General features: G+C 45.0%; 1 protein-coding gene across 1 annotated transcript in view; it reads left to right on the top strand.

Annotated features, from left to right (window-relative positions):
• Positions 1 to 11,935, top strand: part of CHSY1 (chondroitin sulfate synthase 1) — a 73,182-nt gene extending 61,247 nt beyond the window's left edge. Inside the window, exon 3 of the mRNA XM_062501534.1 lies at positions 10,343 to 11,935. Within this exon, the coding sequence (XP_062357518.1) occupies positions 10,343 to 11,935 (1,593 nt within the window). The remainder of the gene's footprint in view (positions 1 to 10,342) is intronic.
• Positions 11,936 to 17,542: the final 5,607 nt, after the last annotated feature.

Raw genomic sequence — 17,542 nt, 5'->3', positions numbered from 1 at the left:
CAGGCAATGGGCACAAGTTTTGGAGCCAGGTCTTCTCTACCAAAACTGCACATATGGCAGCTTGGTTGCAGCCAGCAGAACAGAGTGTGCTACAGATTGGAAACAAAGAAGACCCTAGAAAGACCCAAAAATTCTTCGTATGTGTGGCTAATATTCAAAAGAGAGTTCACTTGCCTTGTGAGATTAGCAAATCCTTCCCCAGGCTGGGGAGTATTTGAGTCAGGTTGGTTTTTTTTTCCCTTTCCATTTCTAAGGCATTTACATTCAGCATAATTGCATTTATCGGCATCCACATCTCCTGTTTTAATTTAGAGCATTACAAAGGGAGCAGTTGAATATTCTTTCTGTCAGAGCTGGATGATGGATGGTGAACATCAGCAAGGCTTAAACTCCCACGTGGAGGTGATCTCCTGGCTCTGACAGACCGTGTGTAATGCAAGAGGCACTTGGTTACAGAGCACTGCAGAGTAACGCTGCTTGTTCCTTGTCCAAGCTGTGCCAGACAGCAAACTTCCAGAAAACCTCAGACCATATACAGTTAGCCAGCAACACTGTGTGAAATCTTTAACCATATTTGAACGAACGGGCTAACTTGGACACGGCGAGGAGGGAAATGCCAGTCTGCCTGACAGCTCGTTCTAATAATGAGAAAGTTGTTCCACTGACAGGAGGACAATAAAAACTGTGGCTGCCTAGAAAGACATTGCCTTCCTTCTAGTTCTGAGCATATGTGAAGCTGCAGAGGAATGGGTTGGTCCCAGAGCTGTGCATGTGCAACAGTGCTTTTCCCTTCTTTCAGAACCTTTTCCCTTCTCTCACCCCTTTTCCCTTCTTTCAGCATTTTTCTTTCCAGGGTGTTGAATCTCCACCCACCTTGCCAACCCTATCCAAATGAGTAATTAGTAAATCACTGCTTTCTCCTAAAAAGTGAGTTATTTAAAATATATTATCCCTTGTGCTTCAGCAAAGCAAGCAGTAAAAGTAGGTGACCTTTGTAGTCAGAGCTATTAATGCACAATTTCTGGTGCTTTTGGGTTGAAAGGCAAGTTCTTGAGAGATTTATCAGCCTTCTGAATGGGCAAAACCTTGCCTGCTGATCCCTATTGATCAAGGAGCTGTATCTTTTATAACCAAACTGCTGTGTATTGCACTTACTTTAGATGGCAGAACTGTTTGAGGCAGAGTCCTTGTCATGGAATGGTTTTGACAGTGCCACGTCTACGCTGGATGATGCACATATGTTTTCCAGTGAGACAAAGGGCAGATTTTGTTTTTAAACTCAGCACAGAGGAGCAGGAAGGCTTTAAGTCGTGCGTGGTAATGGTACAAGCACTACAGAAACACTTGTGCAATCATCATCTCACTGTAGAAATTCTGTCTGCAGCAGCGGCATTACTGACGGTGCTTGTTACCATCACAGCCTTCTAAAGCTCTGCTATCCCCAGGCCAGGGCTCAGCTGTGGATCCTCGTGGGCTGACTGAAACATGTGGCTTCTCCACATAAAACAAGGGTTTGTGATTTTGTTTTCCTCCCCTCCTCTGAGCAATTGCTAAACAATTCTTTGGGTGGGGAAAAAAAAGTGCACGCATTTCATATAGACACTTGAGAACAATGCTGTGCAGCTTTCGTGAGCCCTGGAAGCCATCACCCTGTGCTGCTCCCCGTGTGAAACAAGCTGGTGATTGAGTCCAGACCCTTGTAGGCAGTCTTCAAACCAGCTCCAGAAATGGTGGCTCTGGCTGAAAAACCAGATTGAAGATGAAGAAGCACTCTGAGCTCGCAGGCGGGTGGAAGAGGAGTGAAATGCTCTGCCTGTGTCACAAACAGAGTGAAACCCTCTGCTTGTGTCTGTGCTGAGCAATTCTTCTGTGGGAGGTCTGTAAGGGGCTCCATAGCCTGTTCTGGTTTTCTACCAACAGGAGTAAAAGGAGGTGTTCTTTTAAATCCAGCTTGAGTTCCTGCTTCATTGCTGGATGCCATGGAGTGGTGTACTGAGATGGCTCAGGTGTTTGAGCATGGTGCCAGTAACACCAAGCTTGTGGGTTTCATCCCAGTATGGGCCATTCACTTAAGAGTTGGACTCTGTGATCCCTCTGGGTCCCTTCCAACTTGGAATATTCTGTGATTTCTGTGACTGTGATCGCTGCTGACAGCAGACCTGAGCAGGAAGCCCAGCACTGCCTCGTGCTGCCAGCTCCTGCCCCACTCGGAGCAATGGCCAACCACAGATATATCAGCATGACCTGGAAAAAGCAGCTAGAGAGCACCATGTTGGAGCATTTGTTGAAATCCAGGCCTGGAAGAGAGATGGCTGTGCCGTGCAGTCAGAACAGTGACTCACCATCTTCTTGTCCTTTGTGCTGTTGCAAACCAGGTGACACCAGTGAGACACGAGCAGAGCTGCACTGGTCCAGCAGCACCAAGTGGACAGAGTGAGCCCTCTCTGAGTGTTACTTGAATGCTGGCTGGTTCTGTGTTTCAGATAACCCCACCAGCTTGAAGTGGTGTGCAGCTGCCACCTCCTAGGGACAGGCCAGCAGCAATTTGGACGGGGCTAAGGTTTCAAGAGTTCCTCCTGGACAACATCCCTTCTTCCAGCTGCTCGTCTGGCAGAGGCACAATGCAGCAGCACCCATGGAGTGGCTGTTGTGGCATCTGGGAGGAAGGTTCACCAGCAGAGGAATCAGAAATGTAATATATTCCCAGTTTTCTGTCAGTTTTCATCAGCTGATACTGATGTGGCTGTGCTTTCACCATCAGTTGTTAGAAAAGCATAAGGAAGAGTGATTTATAAATGAAGGTATGCAAGATGCTCTCTCACTCTGAGGCTGTTCTGGCACTGCAGGTCTCAGGGGCTGCAGCTTTGACACAGGCAGTTGAGCAGTTGGCCTTGTCTTAGGGATTAATTCAGCATTCCCAGCTCCCTTCTTGTCCCTTTCCAAAAGGTGTATTCCTGGCAGAAATCTTCTCAAGGGATCAGAAACAGCAGGCATGGTCTGTTGCCCTGAAAAAGGGGCTGTGGCCCTCCTGATCCAAAATGGTTCTGCTTAAGCTGGAAGTGATGAATGCCTTGCAAATGAATGTTTTTTTTTTTAAATACACCCCCACCTTTTTACATGCAGGGAAGAACTGCAGCTATTGTGAGGCTGAATCTTTGCCTAATTAAATCCACGGTAATCTCCTGCGAAGGCTCAAGAGAGATTGAGAGCTTTGTGCTGATGTGACTGCCTCAGCCCTGTTCACTGTGACATTGTCGTGTGCCTGCTCAGGGGTGGAGGTTCCTGAAGTGTCCTGCAGCAGCAGAAAGCTGTGCTGGTGGGCATGTGTGGGCAGGACTGACAGGGAGGGATGCTGCAGACAGACCCACTGGAGCCAATGCTTCCCCCCAGGCTTCTTGCAGAATCTCGTGTTGGCAGAGATCTGGAGACCTGGGGTGCTGTGTGGTGCAGGATCACTGCTGTCTCCATCCAATCTGGCAGAGAGGCTGTGCTGCTCCAGCTTGCATTTCTGAAGTTGGACTGGTGCTGAGATGGTGGGTGGCTGCCTGGGCTGCAGCTGAAATTTCTTCAAGCAAAGGGTTTTTTCTCCACTCCCCTTTAGCAGCAGCTTTTGGTAGCCTTGCCAAGTGCACCAGGTTTATCATCCATCATGGCTTACAACTCCTACAAGACCACTGGATGTGGAAAGTAGCTCCCAAATAGGAATCTTTGAATTCCAGGAACAAAAGTATTTCTAAATGATTACATTACTGCTTCTTGAAAACACATGGTGGAAAATCACTCAGCAGTCCAGAAGAGGTCTTCTCTTCTGTAGTCTGTATTCAGAGGAGACTGCATCCCTCTAACTCTGTTTTTAGCATCCAAAAAACACTGGCCAGGGTGTCAGAAGCTTTCTGCTCATCATCTCCAAGAAACTCCCCTCCAAGGGTCATGTGCTGCTCCTCTGGAAACTTAACACTTTGCATGAGAAAGAGCAGATACATACTTCCAAGGCTGTGGCTCTGGCTTTCATGGGCCTGTTGAAATTCATAATGAAAAACAAGTTTTCTTGTGCTCTGCCTGTACTGTGCAGTAAAAGTGTGGAGTTGACAACAAGGAAAAGAAATGCTGAGACGCAGTAGATTCAATGGGCAAGTAATTTGGCATCATCCCTGAGTCTGGCCTTTAAATGAGCTATCAGCAGCGAGTCACTGTATCCCTGGTTTTGTTTGGATCTGGGACAGAGGCTGGAGAGGGAGAGCTGAATCATTTGCCCCATGGGTCAGAGCCTTAACTTGAGCAAGGGCGAGCCTTGTGAGGAGCAGCAGTTTGCACCAGAACTCGTAATTTGGAAATTATGCTAGAAGCAACTTTTGATTACAGTTTCTCAGGCAATCCCAGTGACAATTAGTCATTTGCACCTACGATGCTCTGGTTCTTTAATAGCTGTAGCATAGAGCATTTGTTAATATTTAGTGGTATTTTCTTTGTTTTTGTTTCTGTCAAATCAGAACCTTTTGGACGAAAACCTCACAATCACATCCAGCTCTCCTAAGGTTGACATGGTTAAACCTGAATGTCCTAAACTGGCACATTCTGTTTTATCTGGTTTCTGTATCTTCATTTAGACCAAGAGGATGAAGTTCAGTTTAATGCAGGGCCAGCAGGAGGGACATTCTCTGCTTCCTAGCTGGAGGATCTCAGTTCCCAAGTGCCTTGGACTGCTCCCACGTGTAGGTTTTGGGTAATGAGGTTGTAGAGCTCAGGGTCAGAGGGGAGGTACTCAGTGCCAGTTTTGAAGACCCATTCATTTTTGCAGGTTTTCTTCTTTCATTTGCCAAGCTGGAAATACTTTAAAGGATACTTGGATTGAGAAACTGTAAATGAATAAGTAATTTATAAGCTCTTCTACTTGCTTAAACAAGAAAGGATTGGGAAAAAAACAGTTGTTTAATTAAACAGCTACTTGGTATGGTTCACAAAAGCTTGAACTCCAGCAGCAACACTCCTAATTCACAGATTCCTTGGGAATTCAATGACCTTGAGTTTGCTGTGCTTGAAACTTGCCTGAGTACTTGGCTTCCTTTCTGGAATACTTTGGAGAGGAGAGCAATGCAGGAGGCACTGCAAGGCTCTCTAGTGAGACCAGCACTGTTTCACTTAGGATCATATAAGAAGAGGCATTTGTGTTGTACAGAATAAAATTCTTGCTTCAGAGCATGGCTGGGCTTACTGCACCCAGAGGTCACAGCTGGATCTGCCTCTGCTACGCCAGCCATGGAAATTTTGAGTACTGACTGCTCAGTATAATTTTCCTGCCTCTCTTTATGAAACAAAGCAAACGTGAACCAGCAGTACATGATGAAATTTGTGTGAGAAGTAACTTGTCTGAAGAATCACATCATTTAATCATGCTCCAGAGCTCAGGGCTCCACTTGCCGGCTGAGAGGGAAGTCTGATCTCCCAGCACTGAGTGGCATTTCCTGCATCCTTTCCTGTAGTGGCAACTGGGGAGGTTAAAGCCATAACAAGTGGCCAAGTTCACTGGAAATGAGTGTTTATCCATTACTTCCCCATGCTTGTCTCCACCATAATAACTCTGTCTGAACGAGTGGCTTCAGTCATGTCAGTGTTTAGCTGTGGGATATAAAGCATCAGGAGTTAAACAGAAAGAACCCTGAATACACAGAGGTGTATCCAGGAGGTCCCTTCAGTCTTCCCCTCCAGCAGAGGGAAGTCAGCAGTAAACAAAGCCCCACTGCTCCTTTCCCTTGGCAAAATTTTTTCATCAGTTGAGCTATATTGGTGATGTATAAACCAGAAAACTGGAGATCTGTTATGGTTAATCAGTGCAAAATTGTGCTAGTCCAGCTACAGTTATTTCATGCAGTTCCTTGGGAGATAGGAGCAGGAGAACTTTAATTTCACTTCAGCCAGCCAAGAGGAGCTGCTCCTTGCATCAGCTCTGGCACGTCTTTGGAAAGAGGAGATGGACAGGAGCATTCTGCTTGGGTTGGGCTGCAGAGCTGTGGGGCAGGGTAGGGGCTGTCTCAGCACCTGCATAGCTCCTGTAGGAAAACAGCTCCAGACTGGGACCCACATCCTCATCTCCTCCTGACAGATATGCTCTTTGCTAGGTGACATTAACCATCATTTGAGATTTTAATTAGCTGGGCATTGTATTTAAAGCCCATCTTGGGTGTTTCGAAACCTGCCATACAACATGTCTTATCCATGATTGCTTTTCATGAGACTTGTGGGGGCTGTGTTTTCTGGGCTCTGGTAGCACAATCTGGAGCTGTGAGAGAAAGCCCTCGGGGGCTAATCTGTGGCTGTGGGCCAGTTTCTACATAAACTGGTCTTATTTTTAAAGTCCATTTTCTCCAGTACACTTTTTTTTGGCCTGCAAAAGACTTCTTCATTTAAAACGTAGAACATAACACTCTCTCCTTTCAGTTGGTCTTTTGGATATGAGCCAGCAGTGCCCACAACAGCTGTACCACAGTTTAAACATTCAGTCTCTAATGGTTTGGGGAACATTAGGGTTTTTAAGGCTTCAACAGGTCTAGAGTAAATAGTGGTCAATAAAGAGTAGCTCTTCTTTGTATCCCTATGCTCTCAGTGCTCTGCACTAGAATAAAGCATGCTTAGAATATAATCATTGCAAAATTAATATCCATGAAAGGTTCTTTTTTTTAAAAAAAAGATTCATAGAGAAACCTGTTTCACTAGAAGAAGAGTTTGCAAGAGTTCAGCTCTCTAGACTCTGGTAACAGGCATGGGGAAATTGGCCACGTAATGTCTGGGAGATGTGCACATCCTGGCCTTGTGTCACTCCCCATGTGTGTGTTTAGTGACTGGGAGGAGCAAATAAATCACAGATACTCCTTTCTCTGTGGCCTTCTCACCTATTGATGATGTACACAATAGTTAATTATGATTTTATATCTTCCTTACGGATTTCCAGTGTCGTGTGGAGTTGAAAGCCAGCGTGTGCTAATTGGTGATATTTAGCATAGTGTTTTGGACCCAAATATGGTAAGAAATTATATTAGCAGTGATTTCTGATAGTTGAGCATTGCCCTTGTTGGTGAGTGAACCCGGTGCTGGGGAGCCTTAATGATTTGAGCAGATCAGTGTTGTTGGAGCTCTTAAACGATGTGGAGGTTACTGTTCATTCCCGTCAGGTCTGTAGGTGTGGGTGAGCAGACACAGTCCATGTGGGGCTGGTTTCTGGGGCAAAGCCCTTGGTCCTCACAGCCCTTCTGTGGCTCTGGGTCAAGTGTCTACCAGCACCTTGGCCTGAGAAGGGTTAAACCTCTCCATTGGCCACTGGCCACTTGGACTTGGTGTCTCTGTGAAAAAACAGTTTGTAACTGCATGTACTCTCCGTAGGGAGTTGATTAACCCCTTCCAGTACCCTACTTTGTGTTTCCTGCTGGTGTGGGGTGTACCTTGGCTCCCTGAGAGGGATCAGAGCTGCAGGATCCTGGCACACCCCATGCCTGCTGCAGCCTGCTGAATGCAAGAGGACAGGGGGGACATGGAATAGGAGAGGGGGAGACTTCCTAGGAAAAACCTTGAACATGCCAGTCTCGCAGGGCCTTCTCCCGAAAAATAGGATTATATAAAAGCCTGGCTGCTGTGGTGCTTCTCATTAGCTGCACCGCAGGGTTGGGAGCGCAGGGCTCGGGCAGTTGTCACCTTTTTGGCTGGAGCAAGGTGGCTGTTAATAGATGTTTCAGTTGTAAATTGCTTTGTGTTGAAGCCCCAGTAAAGCCTTGCTGAGATGTGTTTTATTTTCAATTTTTGAAGCAAGCTAGTTTTGGGTAGGGGCAGGAAGAAGTATTAGAAGGTAACTTGTCTACCTAAGAGGTTGCTCCTGAGTGGCAAGCCAGAGCTTTAAAACATGCTTCTTAATTTTAATTTGTGCCATTTGCTAGGGCTTCCTATGTTTACTTCCATTGGGAAGTTTCATAACATTTTCCTACCCATCAGTATTGTATTAAAACTTTGTTGTGTAATCTGAAAGCCTTTCTGCTTGTCATGGTTTCCTCCTCAGAATGCCCTAGGTAGCAATTTTGGAGTAAATGCATCCAGGCTGCACACAGTCTTGATTTTGTTGTCTTATAAATTCAAAACAAGACTTGAAATTAAATCCTGTCCTATTGTCAGTTTTTCTGTGAATAATGGTGGCCTAATGATGTGATTTAAGAATTTTTTCTCTGATGTGACAGTACTCCTGGAAAAGCCTCTGACTATAGTTGTTAAAATACCGTGAAATTGGTTACCATATGCATTTAATACTTCTAGTTCTACATATGCACAGTGTTAGAGGACAGATCAGTGTTGTCAGTGAAATAAGTGGGTCCTGCGGTGTTGGACTGATCCTGTTCTTCCCCAGAGAGCTCTCCACTGCAATAAATGGTGCTCACAGGACTGACCCTAAGTGGGTGTGATTTAAGGTCTCCCAGAGCCCTTCACAGCAACAGCGAGGGTCAAAATGACCAAAAAAATAAAGCATTATTAGTAGAGGAAACAATACAGAGATACAAATGAAGAACAGTCTTTTGGGTGAGTGGAAAAAACGTGTTTCTTGGGAAAGCATGAGGTTCCTTCAGTTTGGATCACTCTGCTGGACGTGGGATTAGACCAGCTAACCTCTGCCCGTAGCGCTCTTTTAAATCTTGCATGACTTCTAAAGGGATATTATACATCTCAACAGGCAGCTCCTCTGAGGCCTGCCAAGGGGCCATGGCCAAGATGTTCTCCTTTGGCTGCGTTGCTGTGCAGATCCATCCATCCTCTGGCCTGGATTGCTCCCAGACAGCGTGCACGCAGCAGGGATCACTTGGGGAGAGCGGGAAGAAGGTGAACTTGAAGGAGAAGGGGGTGGGGGACTGGTGGTGACCCACAAAATAAATGTCCTTTCTTTCTCAGCCTGGCTGGAATCCCTCCCTCCGTCCTTTGCAGTGATTTACATTTGCTCAGATTAAAAACCCTGCTCCCAGGAGGCTCAGCTTGCTCCGTGCTGTCGGCAGCGATACGCCCAATGTCAGGTTCAGCATGCACACAGCCAGCTTGGTAAGATAGCAGCAATTAAATCCAGGTGTAAGTTTATCCCTGAGATTCAGTGTCTGTCCACAATAATGGGAAAAATGCAACCAAAGACCTAATAAAACAGGACTTGTGCTGCCTCTGAGCAGCTGGTTAAAGGAAGGTTTCTGTGCTGGTGATTTTCTTTTTAGTGCTCTGTTTGATTGCTGTAATATTCGAGGTTCTTTTTTTTTTTGAGTTTGGCTCTCTGCTGCCCTTCTACACAAGCTTTATTGCTCTGTTTCCTGTGGCAGATTCCACTGCCAGTAACAGAGATTAGATCCCATATTGAATGAAGGTGCTGTGTCAGCTCTGGCAGGTTGATGATGTTTGTGTGTGACATAGAGTCTGCCTGTGGTCTTTTTAAATTTCCATTATCTAAGCTGGTGTGTACCTTTGGTCTCAAGGTTTTTTTATCAGTGCATTTTCCACATTATCATCCTGGTTTGTCACGATATCAGCTACTGCCTGAGCTGCTGAAGATTTTAAAGCTGGTTTGTCTGCTTTCCTAGGATTTGTGAATCTAATCTCAGCCCACTATCTTCTTGTTTTGAAATAGCCATGTTAAAGGATGTTTTTATTCTGGTGTACACATGCATTCTGTATTACCTGACTTTTGGAATTCTTGGAATCTCAGGTGCACTTTACTGTCCATTGACATTTTAAAATGACAGCTGTAGCTTTGCTTTGCAGCACTTGAGGTAACATATTTGGCATCTTGACTAAAACATTCACCAACCTGCATTTTTAATGCCTAAACCTGGATTTTTAATTCCTAAATGGCATTTGGATATAATGGAAAGGGTGTTGTCAGATTTGCTTAGTATGTACATGGCATCCCTTTTTATTCTTCTTTATTATTAACATTAAAACAATGGGAAACAAATGAACAATGAGAATTTTGTAGTGAACACTTCATGGTGTTATTTTCCTGGTGATGATGTGCTGTTGTGAAGAAATGAGCTTACAATCGACTTACTGCAGAATTGTTTGGCCGCTGGTGATACCTCTAGAATGGGCTGTAGTAATCCCAAATCCATGATAGATGTTTCTTTCACCAGTTTACAATGAATAATCCTCTTAATTTCCTTGAATAGCAGCTGGTATTGCTACAACCTGTGCCTAAACCCAAGAACAGCTTATTCAGAAAGCCTTCTGGTCTTGTGAGCGAGAGGGAATTCTCTCCCAGCGGGGTTACGTGGGCAGACTTTCACAGGGTCAGCACTGCCGAGACTCTTGACTTCTCTTCTCTCTCTCTCTCTTCTAGATGCAGCAGCTGTTCTACGAGAATTACGAGAAGAACAAAAAAGGCTACATCCGAGACCTGAGGAACAGCAAAATCCACCGAGCCATAACGCTGCACCCCAACAAGAACCCCCCGTACCAGTACAGGCTGCACAGCTACATGCTGAGCCGCAAGATCGCCGAGCTGCGCCACCGCACCGTGCAGCTGCACCGCGAGATCGTGCTCATGAGCAAGTACAGCAACACCGAAATCCACAAGGAGGACCTGCAGCTGGGGATGCCCCCCTCCTTCATGCGGTTCCAGCCCCACCACCGGGAGGAGATCCTGGAGTGGGAGTTTCTCACAGGAAAATATTTGTATTCGGGTGCCGACGGGCAGCCGCCTCGGAGAGGGATGGACTCGTCCCAGCGCGAGGCGTTGGATGACATCGTGATGCAGGTCATGGAAATGATCAATGCCAATGCCAAGACACGGGGGAGAATCATTGATTTCAAGGAAATACAGTATGGGTACCGCAGGGTGAACCCCATGTACGGAGCAGAGTATGTGCTGGACCTGCTGCTCCTCTACAAGAAGCACAAGGGGAAGAAGATGACGGTCCCCGTGAGAAGGCATGCATACCTGCAGCAGACCTTCAGCAAGATCCAGTTCATGGAGCACGAAGAGATGGACGCCAAAGAGCTGGCCAGCAAAATCAACCAGGATTCTGGGTCCTTGTCCTTCCTCTCCAACTCGCTGAAGATGTTTGTCCCCTTCCAGCTCGGCAGGTCCAAAGCAGAGAGAAAGGAGCTCAAAGACAAGAAGATCAACATCCTGATCCCTCTCTCTGGAAGGTTCGACATGTTTGCAAGGTTCATGGGGAATTTTGAAAAGACGTGCCTCATTCCAAACCAGAACGTCAAGCTGGTTGTCCTGCTTTTCAATTCCAACTCCAACCCTGACAAGGCCAAGCAGATTGAGCTGATGAGAGATTACCGCTCCAAATACCCCAAGGCTGACATGCAGGTTCTGCCGGTGTCGGGGGAGTTCTCAAGGGCACTGGCTCTGGAAGTTGGATCTTCTCAGTTCCAGAATGAGTCTTTACTTTTCTTCTGTGATGTTGACTTAGTGTTTACCACAGAATTCCTCCAGCGGTGTAGAGCCAATACAGTTTTGGGTCAGCAAGTGTATTTTCCCATCATTTTTAGCCAGTATGATCCAAAGATTGTTTATAGTGGAAAGGTTCCTAGTGACAATCATTTTGCCTTCACTCAGAAAACAGGTTTCTGGAGGAACTATGGCTTTGGTATCACCTGTATTTACAAAGGTGACCTTCTTCGAGCGGGTGGCTTTGATGTCTCCATCCAAGGTTGGGGCCTTGAAGATGTAGATCTGTTTAACAAAGTCATTCAAGCTGGCTTAAAAACTTTCAGAAGCCAAGAAATTGGAGTAGTCCATGTGCATCACCCTGTTTTTTGTGACCCTAATCTTGATCCAAAACAATATAAAATGTGCTTGGGGTCCAAAGCTTCAACTTATGGGTCCACACAACAGCTGGCTGAAATATGGTTTGAAAAAAATGACCCAAATTTTGGGAAAAGCAGCAATACTAATGGCTCAGTGAGGACAGCCTAATGTCCAGCTATGCTGGAAAAGACTTTTTTTTTAATTATCTAATTTATTTTTGGGAAAATGTTTTTTGATAATTCACTTTTAAAAGACCACACAGGATATATTTTAGAAATCATCGTTGTTTTCTTACAAAGCGCTCATTTTGAGAAGAACAGGGCCCTTGGGTTTTTTTGTTGTTGTGTTTTTGGTTTTGAACAAAACTGTGATCAATATTTGCCTTCAAACAAAAAGAAAAAAAAGAAGAATAGTTGTTTAAGAGTTATCTGATCAGCGGAAATCTGACTTGAATTAGAATTTCCTTATGAACAAAAGATTGTTTCCTTCCGTTTCTGTTGCCATCTTCATGGCTGGGATTCTGTAAATGTGGACCTGAGCGTGCAAAGCCAAGTGACAAAACGCTGTGTCTAAATGTTTTTGGTGTGACTGCTGCCGTGCAAAGATTCTTCTCTTTGGTTCAGGATTAGCCATTAATTTTCAAATTGCATTAGAAAATCCAAGTTCGCTGTGGCGATGAGAAAGGGTGGTAATCCCAGGAGGGCTTTTCCTTTTTTTTTTTTTTTTTTCCCCCCCTAATAGCTGATTATTTCAGTTTAAAAATACACCTCCACTTACGATGGGCAGGCGAGGGAAGGAAGTAAGCACAAGCCGTGGTCAGTCCTTGTAGAAATTGTTGTGTTTGGTATTTGTCCGCGGACGGACGGACGGAACGTTCGGGGAACCCGCGCTGGGTTCTGTGTTTTGTCCTCAGCCGCCGTCCAAAGGCTGAGCGATGCTCAAGGGGCTGGGAAATGGGAATCTCTGGCAGCCAAATGACAGCACACAAGGAACAATCCAAGATCCCTGAAGAGAGCTTGGAAAACTCCTCTGCACCGAGTGTCCCACGCCCGATCGCATCGATTCCCTTCGGTCGGTCACGTGATGTTAATGGGAACAATTATTACATTTGATTACTAGTTTTGTTTTGGGATTTATTTTTTTTTTCCTGTATCTGCTAGACCGTTAATTTATTTAATATCCATTGTTTTAGGTTCTTGACCTTTCCTTGAATATCTGTTAGTCATTTTAATATTTTATATATATATATATATATATATGTGTGTGTGTAAATATATATATATATATTAGGAATGTATTGCATCTTCTCACTGATAAGGTAGTGTACATCATACTTACAGTAAATGATCTCCAAAGATTACTTTCTAAAATATTTTTTCATTAATCTTTTTTCCCCCCCAAATTTCTTTAACATTTCTGGAATTACTTCAGTGAGTTTAGGAAATTTTTTTGGTATTCTTAGAGGAGCTGGGGATGAGGAGGCTGAATAAAAGGAAAGTGTGATCCCTATGAGTTAACACCTAGCAAGGTAAGAGAAAATACACTAAATAAAGTGCCTTAAAGCCAGATAGGGAACCCTGTACACTGAGACTTAGACAGTGACTGGACATTGTCATTGAAGCTGATGATCTCTTGGGACCTATGAATCTGTAAATATCCTGCTCAGCAGAAACAAAAAAACCAGCGAACAATATATTTTTCTATCGTATCCTCCAGCCCCATTTCATCCCATTGGCCTCAGTTCCACTTTTCCTCCTCTTTGGGAAGTGGAGGCAAGTGAAGGAATGGAGAAAACCCAAGGTTTAGGTGGTTGTTGCCACATTTGAAGGGATCTGACAGAGCAATTGCTATTCCAGTAGAGGAAATAACCATTGTTTACATGTGTATGGAGTATGAACTGCAACTAGCATAGAGTCTGTGTCTTACTATGTTCATCATTTTCTGGTGACAGTCCCAAGGATGTAGGTGCATGGAAAATTTTTCTTTTCCTTATCTCTTCTTTTTTTCTTCCTTTCTTCCTTTTTTTTTTTTTTTTTAAGACTTGCTTCTAAGATGCAATAAAGATTTTTTTATTTGCAATCGGAGCTGCTCACGTTGTCAGTCCTTATCATTCCACCCAGCATAGGAACAGAGTGAAATACTCTGGGGAGTAAGTCCAGGTTCTCTCTCTTCCAAAGGATTTTGACTTCTATGTTGTGTTTTGGCCTGGGGTGAGCTCAATTCTTATACCTTGGCTCTGGGGGAAGGGAGGACAAACCCATTCATCAGGCTCTGGTGCTGATGAGCTGTGCCTTTCCCTGGTTTTGACTTTTTCCTCATGAAAATGTTAAAAGTATTTCTGCTGCCTGCAAATACCCACAAATGTGTGTTTCAAATGCATACAGTGACAAGGCTGCATGGTTCCCTAATGTTTTGTGTATTCAAAACACAGTAAAAATAATTATTAAGTGGGTTGAACATTTATTTTTTTAATAGCTCTAGGAGTTCTTCATTATTGGTGTGAGGACAAAATTAAGTCCTAAAGCAAGAATCTTAGAGATTGCAGAGCTGTTTCTTCACACAAGAGGAAAAAAAAAAAAAAAAAAAAAAAAGACCAACTTGTATTTGTGGTACAGAAAAGAGCTTAAGGAATATGAACCCTAAAGAATGGCAGCAAAACAGGGGGGAAAGCCCTGTACTTGTACTGTATTTATTAACATTTATGATTAGGTAGGACTTTTTTTAGCCCATAACAGCTGGTAAAAGCAGAATGTATGTAACTGGAAAAAGCCATTTAGTGAACAGCTCCCATCTGGCATTGGGGTTTTTTTTCTCAGTTGCTGCAGTTCTAATTCTGTTACCAAATCTCTATTAAAAGTGAGTTTTGCACTAAGCTTGCAGGCAGCCCTTGAGGCCTCACATCACAGTTGATCACATATTTTATGGACTTGCAGCTTAAAAGTAGTCCATTTTAAAATTAAATTTTAATTATAACCCTTTATGACAAAGTCTAAACACATAAACCCCATTTTATACTAAAATAAGTGGCATTTGCTGCCCCAGTTGTAAGCAGCTGGACAGAGGTGGAAATCATCAGCTGGTAGGTGCTAATGCAGCCTTGACAAAAATCCCTTCTGGGGCTGGAACATTTCATCCTCAATTTACTCCTGTTGTTTGCTTCAGACTGAAGTTTCCTTCACGCTGAGGAAGCAGGAAAATCATGGAGGGTTTTCCTCTGGGCCACAGAAGTATGAGAAAATGAGATGGTGTCATCCTGAAAATGAAGGATGTGGTGCCCAGTCATGTCCTACCTATAGAGATGCTTCTCTTATTTATTAACACAATTAAAATATGAGACATCTCTTTCCCTCATTAATCTGGTGCAGGTAACCTGGCTTGGCTGCTGGAACCTCACAGCAATAAAACTCTTACCCAAACAGAGCTTTGCAGCCCCTGGGCACATGGTGTTAAACCCTTCACCTTCTCTGGTCACCCCTGGGTAAGGAGCTGAATTTAATGCTCTTTTCTAAAAGCTTTTCCCTCCCGCTCAAGGATCAATGATGGCAAAAAGAGGCAAAGGGAGATAGGGAAAATGTGATTCCAGAAAGGCAGTGGGTACTCCTGGTGACTGTCGTGCTGGATGTGTATATGTACATGTGAAATATTTATCTGGAACTTTGCAGAGTCACAATCCATGGAAGGATTTCAAGTTTGGTCCCGTGGGCAGAGTGGGGGTTTATTACCCAGAAAATTCCATGACAAGCTCCAGCCCCATGTACCTCCCCTGGACCTGGCTGGATGGTTCCTTTCAGCAAAATCAGCACAAAGTCCTGCTGACCCAAATTTGCTTACTCTTGAGTTTTTGTGGAAACCTCTAACTTTACATTGCAAATTATTATCCTGAGCCATTTTGCATGAATACTTGCTAAAAATACTTGGCTTGCACAGCCAGCTGCAGTCGGGGGCTTTTAGGAAAGAAAATCTTGCCATGGCATTAAAAATGGGGAGAAGGTCCAGGCCCCACTGGCCTTCTCTGCTCTGGCCTTGGTGATCCCTAGGCTGGTGGGACATTGCCCACATGGGATCTGTTCTAATCAATGTTTTTGTACCCAGTGGAATCTGCCAATTGTGAGTTATTGTGCTGACCAGAGCAAATTCAGGGGTTTGGTCCCAGTTGGAGCTCAAAAGCCACCTCCTTCCCAGGCTCAGGCAGCCTTGGAGACAACCTGGGCTCCCCAGCCAAGGCAGTACATGCTATGAGGAATCCTTTCCAACTCTTCCTGGATTTTACCTGGCTGCTGCTGCCAGAGGCTCTTTTATTCCTCACGTCCAAACTGCTGCACACTTTCCCAGGTGTAAGAAACGTGTCCATGTCCTTTCCAAGCTCCAGAACCATCTCCCAGGTCTCCTCCAGCCCAGGAATCCGTTACTACCTTCTAAATCATTTTTATGAGTGGGGTGAAAAAAATTAACATTAGAAAAACACCCCAGCCCGAATACTGGGCTGGCTGTGTTGACTTTCACACTTTAATTCAATAAAAACCTCAACTTTAATTGACCTGAATTGCCTCCAACATTTCCAGCAGGCTGGGCTGGAGTCTCTTGGAAACTGGGAGTCCTCCCTGTTTGGCTGGGGGTGTCAAGAGGACTTTGTCAGGATCCTGCTCCACATTTTAGAAAAAGACAAAGGAGTAACACCACTTCTGTGTTTTACTGACTTACTACCTAGAGGGCTCCCAAAAGGGTCACAGTTTAAAGTGGTTCCATGATAAAACAAATTTCCAGTGCAAACAGGCTGGCATACAGGGCAGATAAAGGCTGTTTGCTGTGCCAGCATTGGCTCTGCTAACATTGGCTCTGCCAGGATGGTTCTGAGTGCTGGGGTAGGAATAATGGCCCTGGGAAACCTGAACTGCTGTGGATATTCCACTCATGGCTTGGGGATATGCTCCATCCTTCAAGCCTACTGCCAGCATCATGGCAGTGATTCCTCAAGTGCTGAGCACCTGTCCCAGGTGAGCTCAGCCCCAGACCAATCCCTGGCACCATTCTTATATCCCAACCCCATTCCTGTTCCCATCCTTCTCATTTTCATCTCCACCCCCAGCTCCATCCCTGTCCCCATCCTGACGCTTGTCCACCTGGTAAAGCCACTGAAGCCTGACCCAGCTCCCATCCCAGCACTGCTGGCCGGGGTAAGCTGAGGACAGCCTGAAATAGCCATGATATTTCCTGTCCTTTTAAAGCTTGCTTAAAGAAAACTAATTTCCTTTGTCCTTTTCGTAGCAGAATACAAAGCAGCCAGCCCTGTCCCTTTCCCCACCTCCCTTAGAAATCACCTTGTTTCTACTTAGGCTGAAGCCGAGAGCCCTCGGTGCTGTGTGGGATGTGGAGCATCCAGCTGGTGTAAGGTGTTCACCTGTCTCCACCCTGTCTTGGGGGCACAAGAGATGGGTTTTTTCTGTAATATATCAAATTACAACAATTCCTGCCCACTGTCCAGGGTACTGTGTGAAACGAGGCAGAGCCAGCCCTTCTTTCCTTTCCTGGCAGAATGAGCTGTAATAGTCCCTGCTTTCCTGCACAAGGAGGTGTAGGTTGGATTTGGACAGTCTCAGGCTGGGATCTGTGCACCTCTGGTGCTGGGGCCCCAAAATGTGAGCATCGGGATATGGGATCTTGGATATGGGATGCAACCAGTGGTTTGCCCCTACATCATACCTCCCCCCCCAGAAATATTCAGGCCATGCCCCAAACTGGGAGACTGGGATTGGGCACAGCTGTTGTTCATCCCAG

This window comes from Cinclus cinclus, chromosome 13, assembly GCF_963662255.1.
Source record: "Cinclus cinclus chromosome 13, bCinCin1.1, whole genome shotgun sequence".
NCBI lineage: Eukaryota > Metazoa > Chordata > Aves > Passeriformes > Cinclidae > Cinclus > Cinclus cinclus.
Note: the sequence above shows the minus strand (reverse complement) of the source record. Positions and strands in the feature narration are given on the sequence as shown.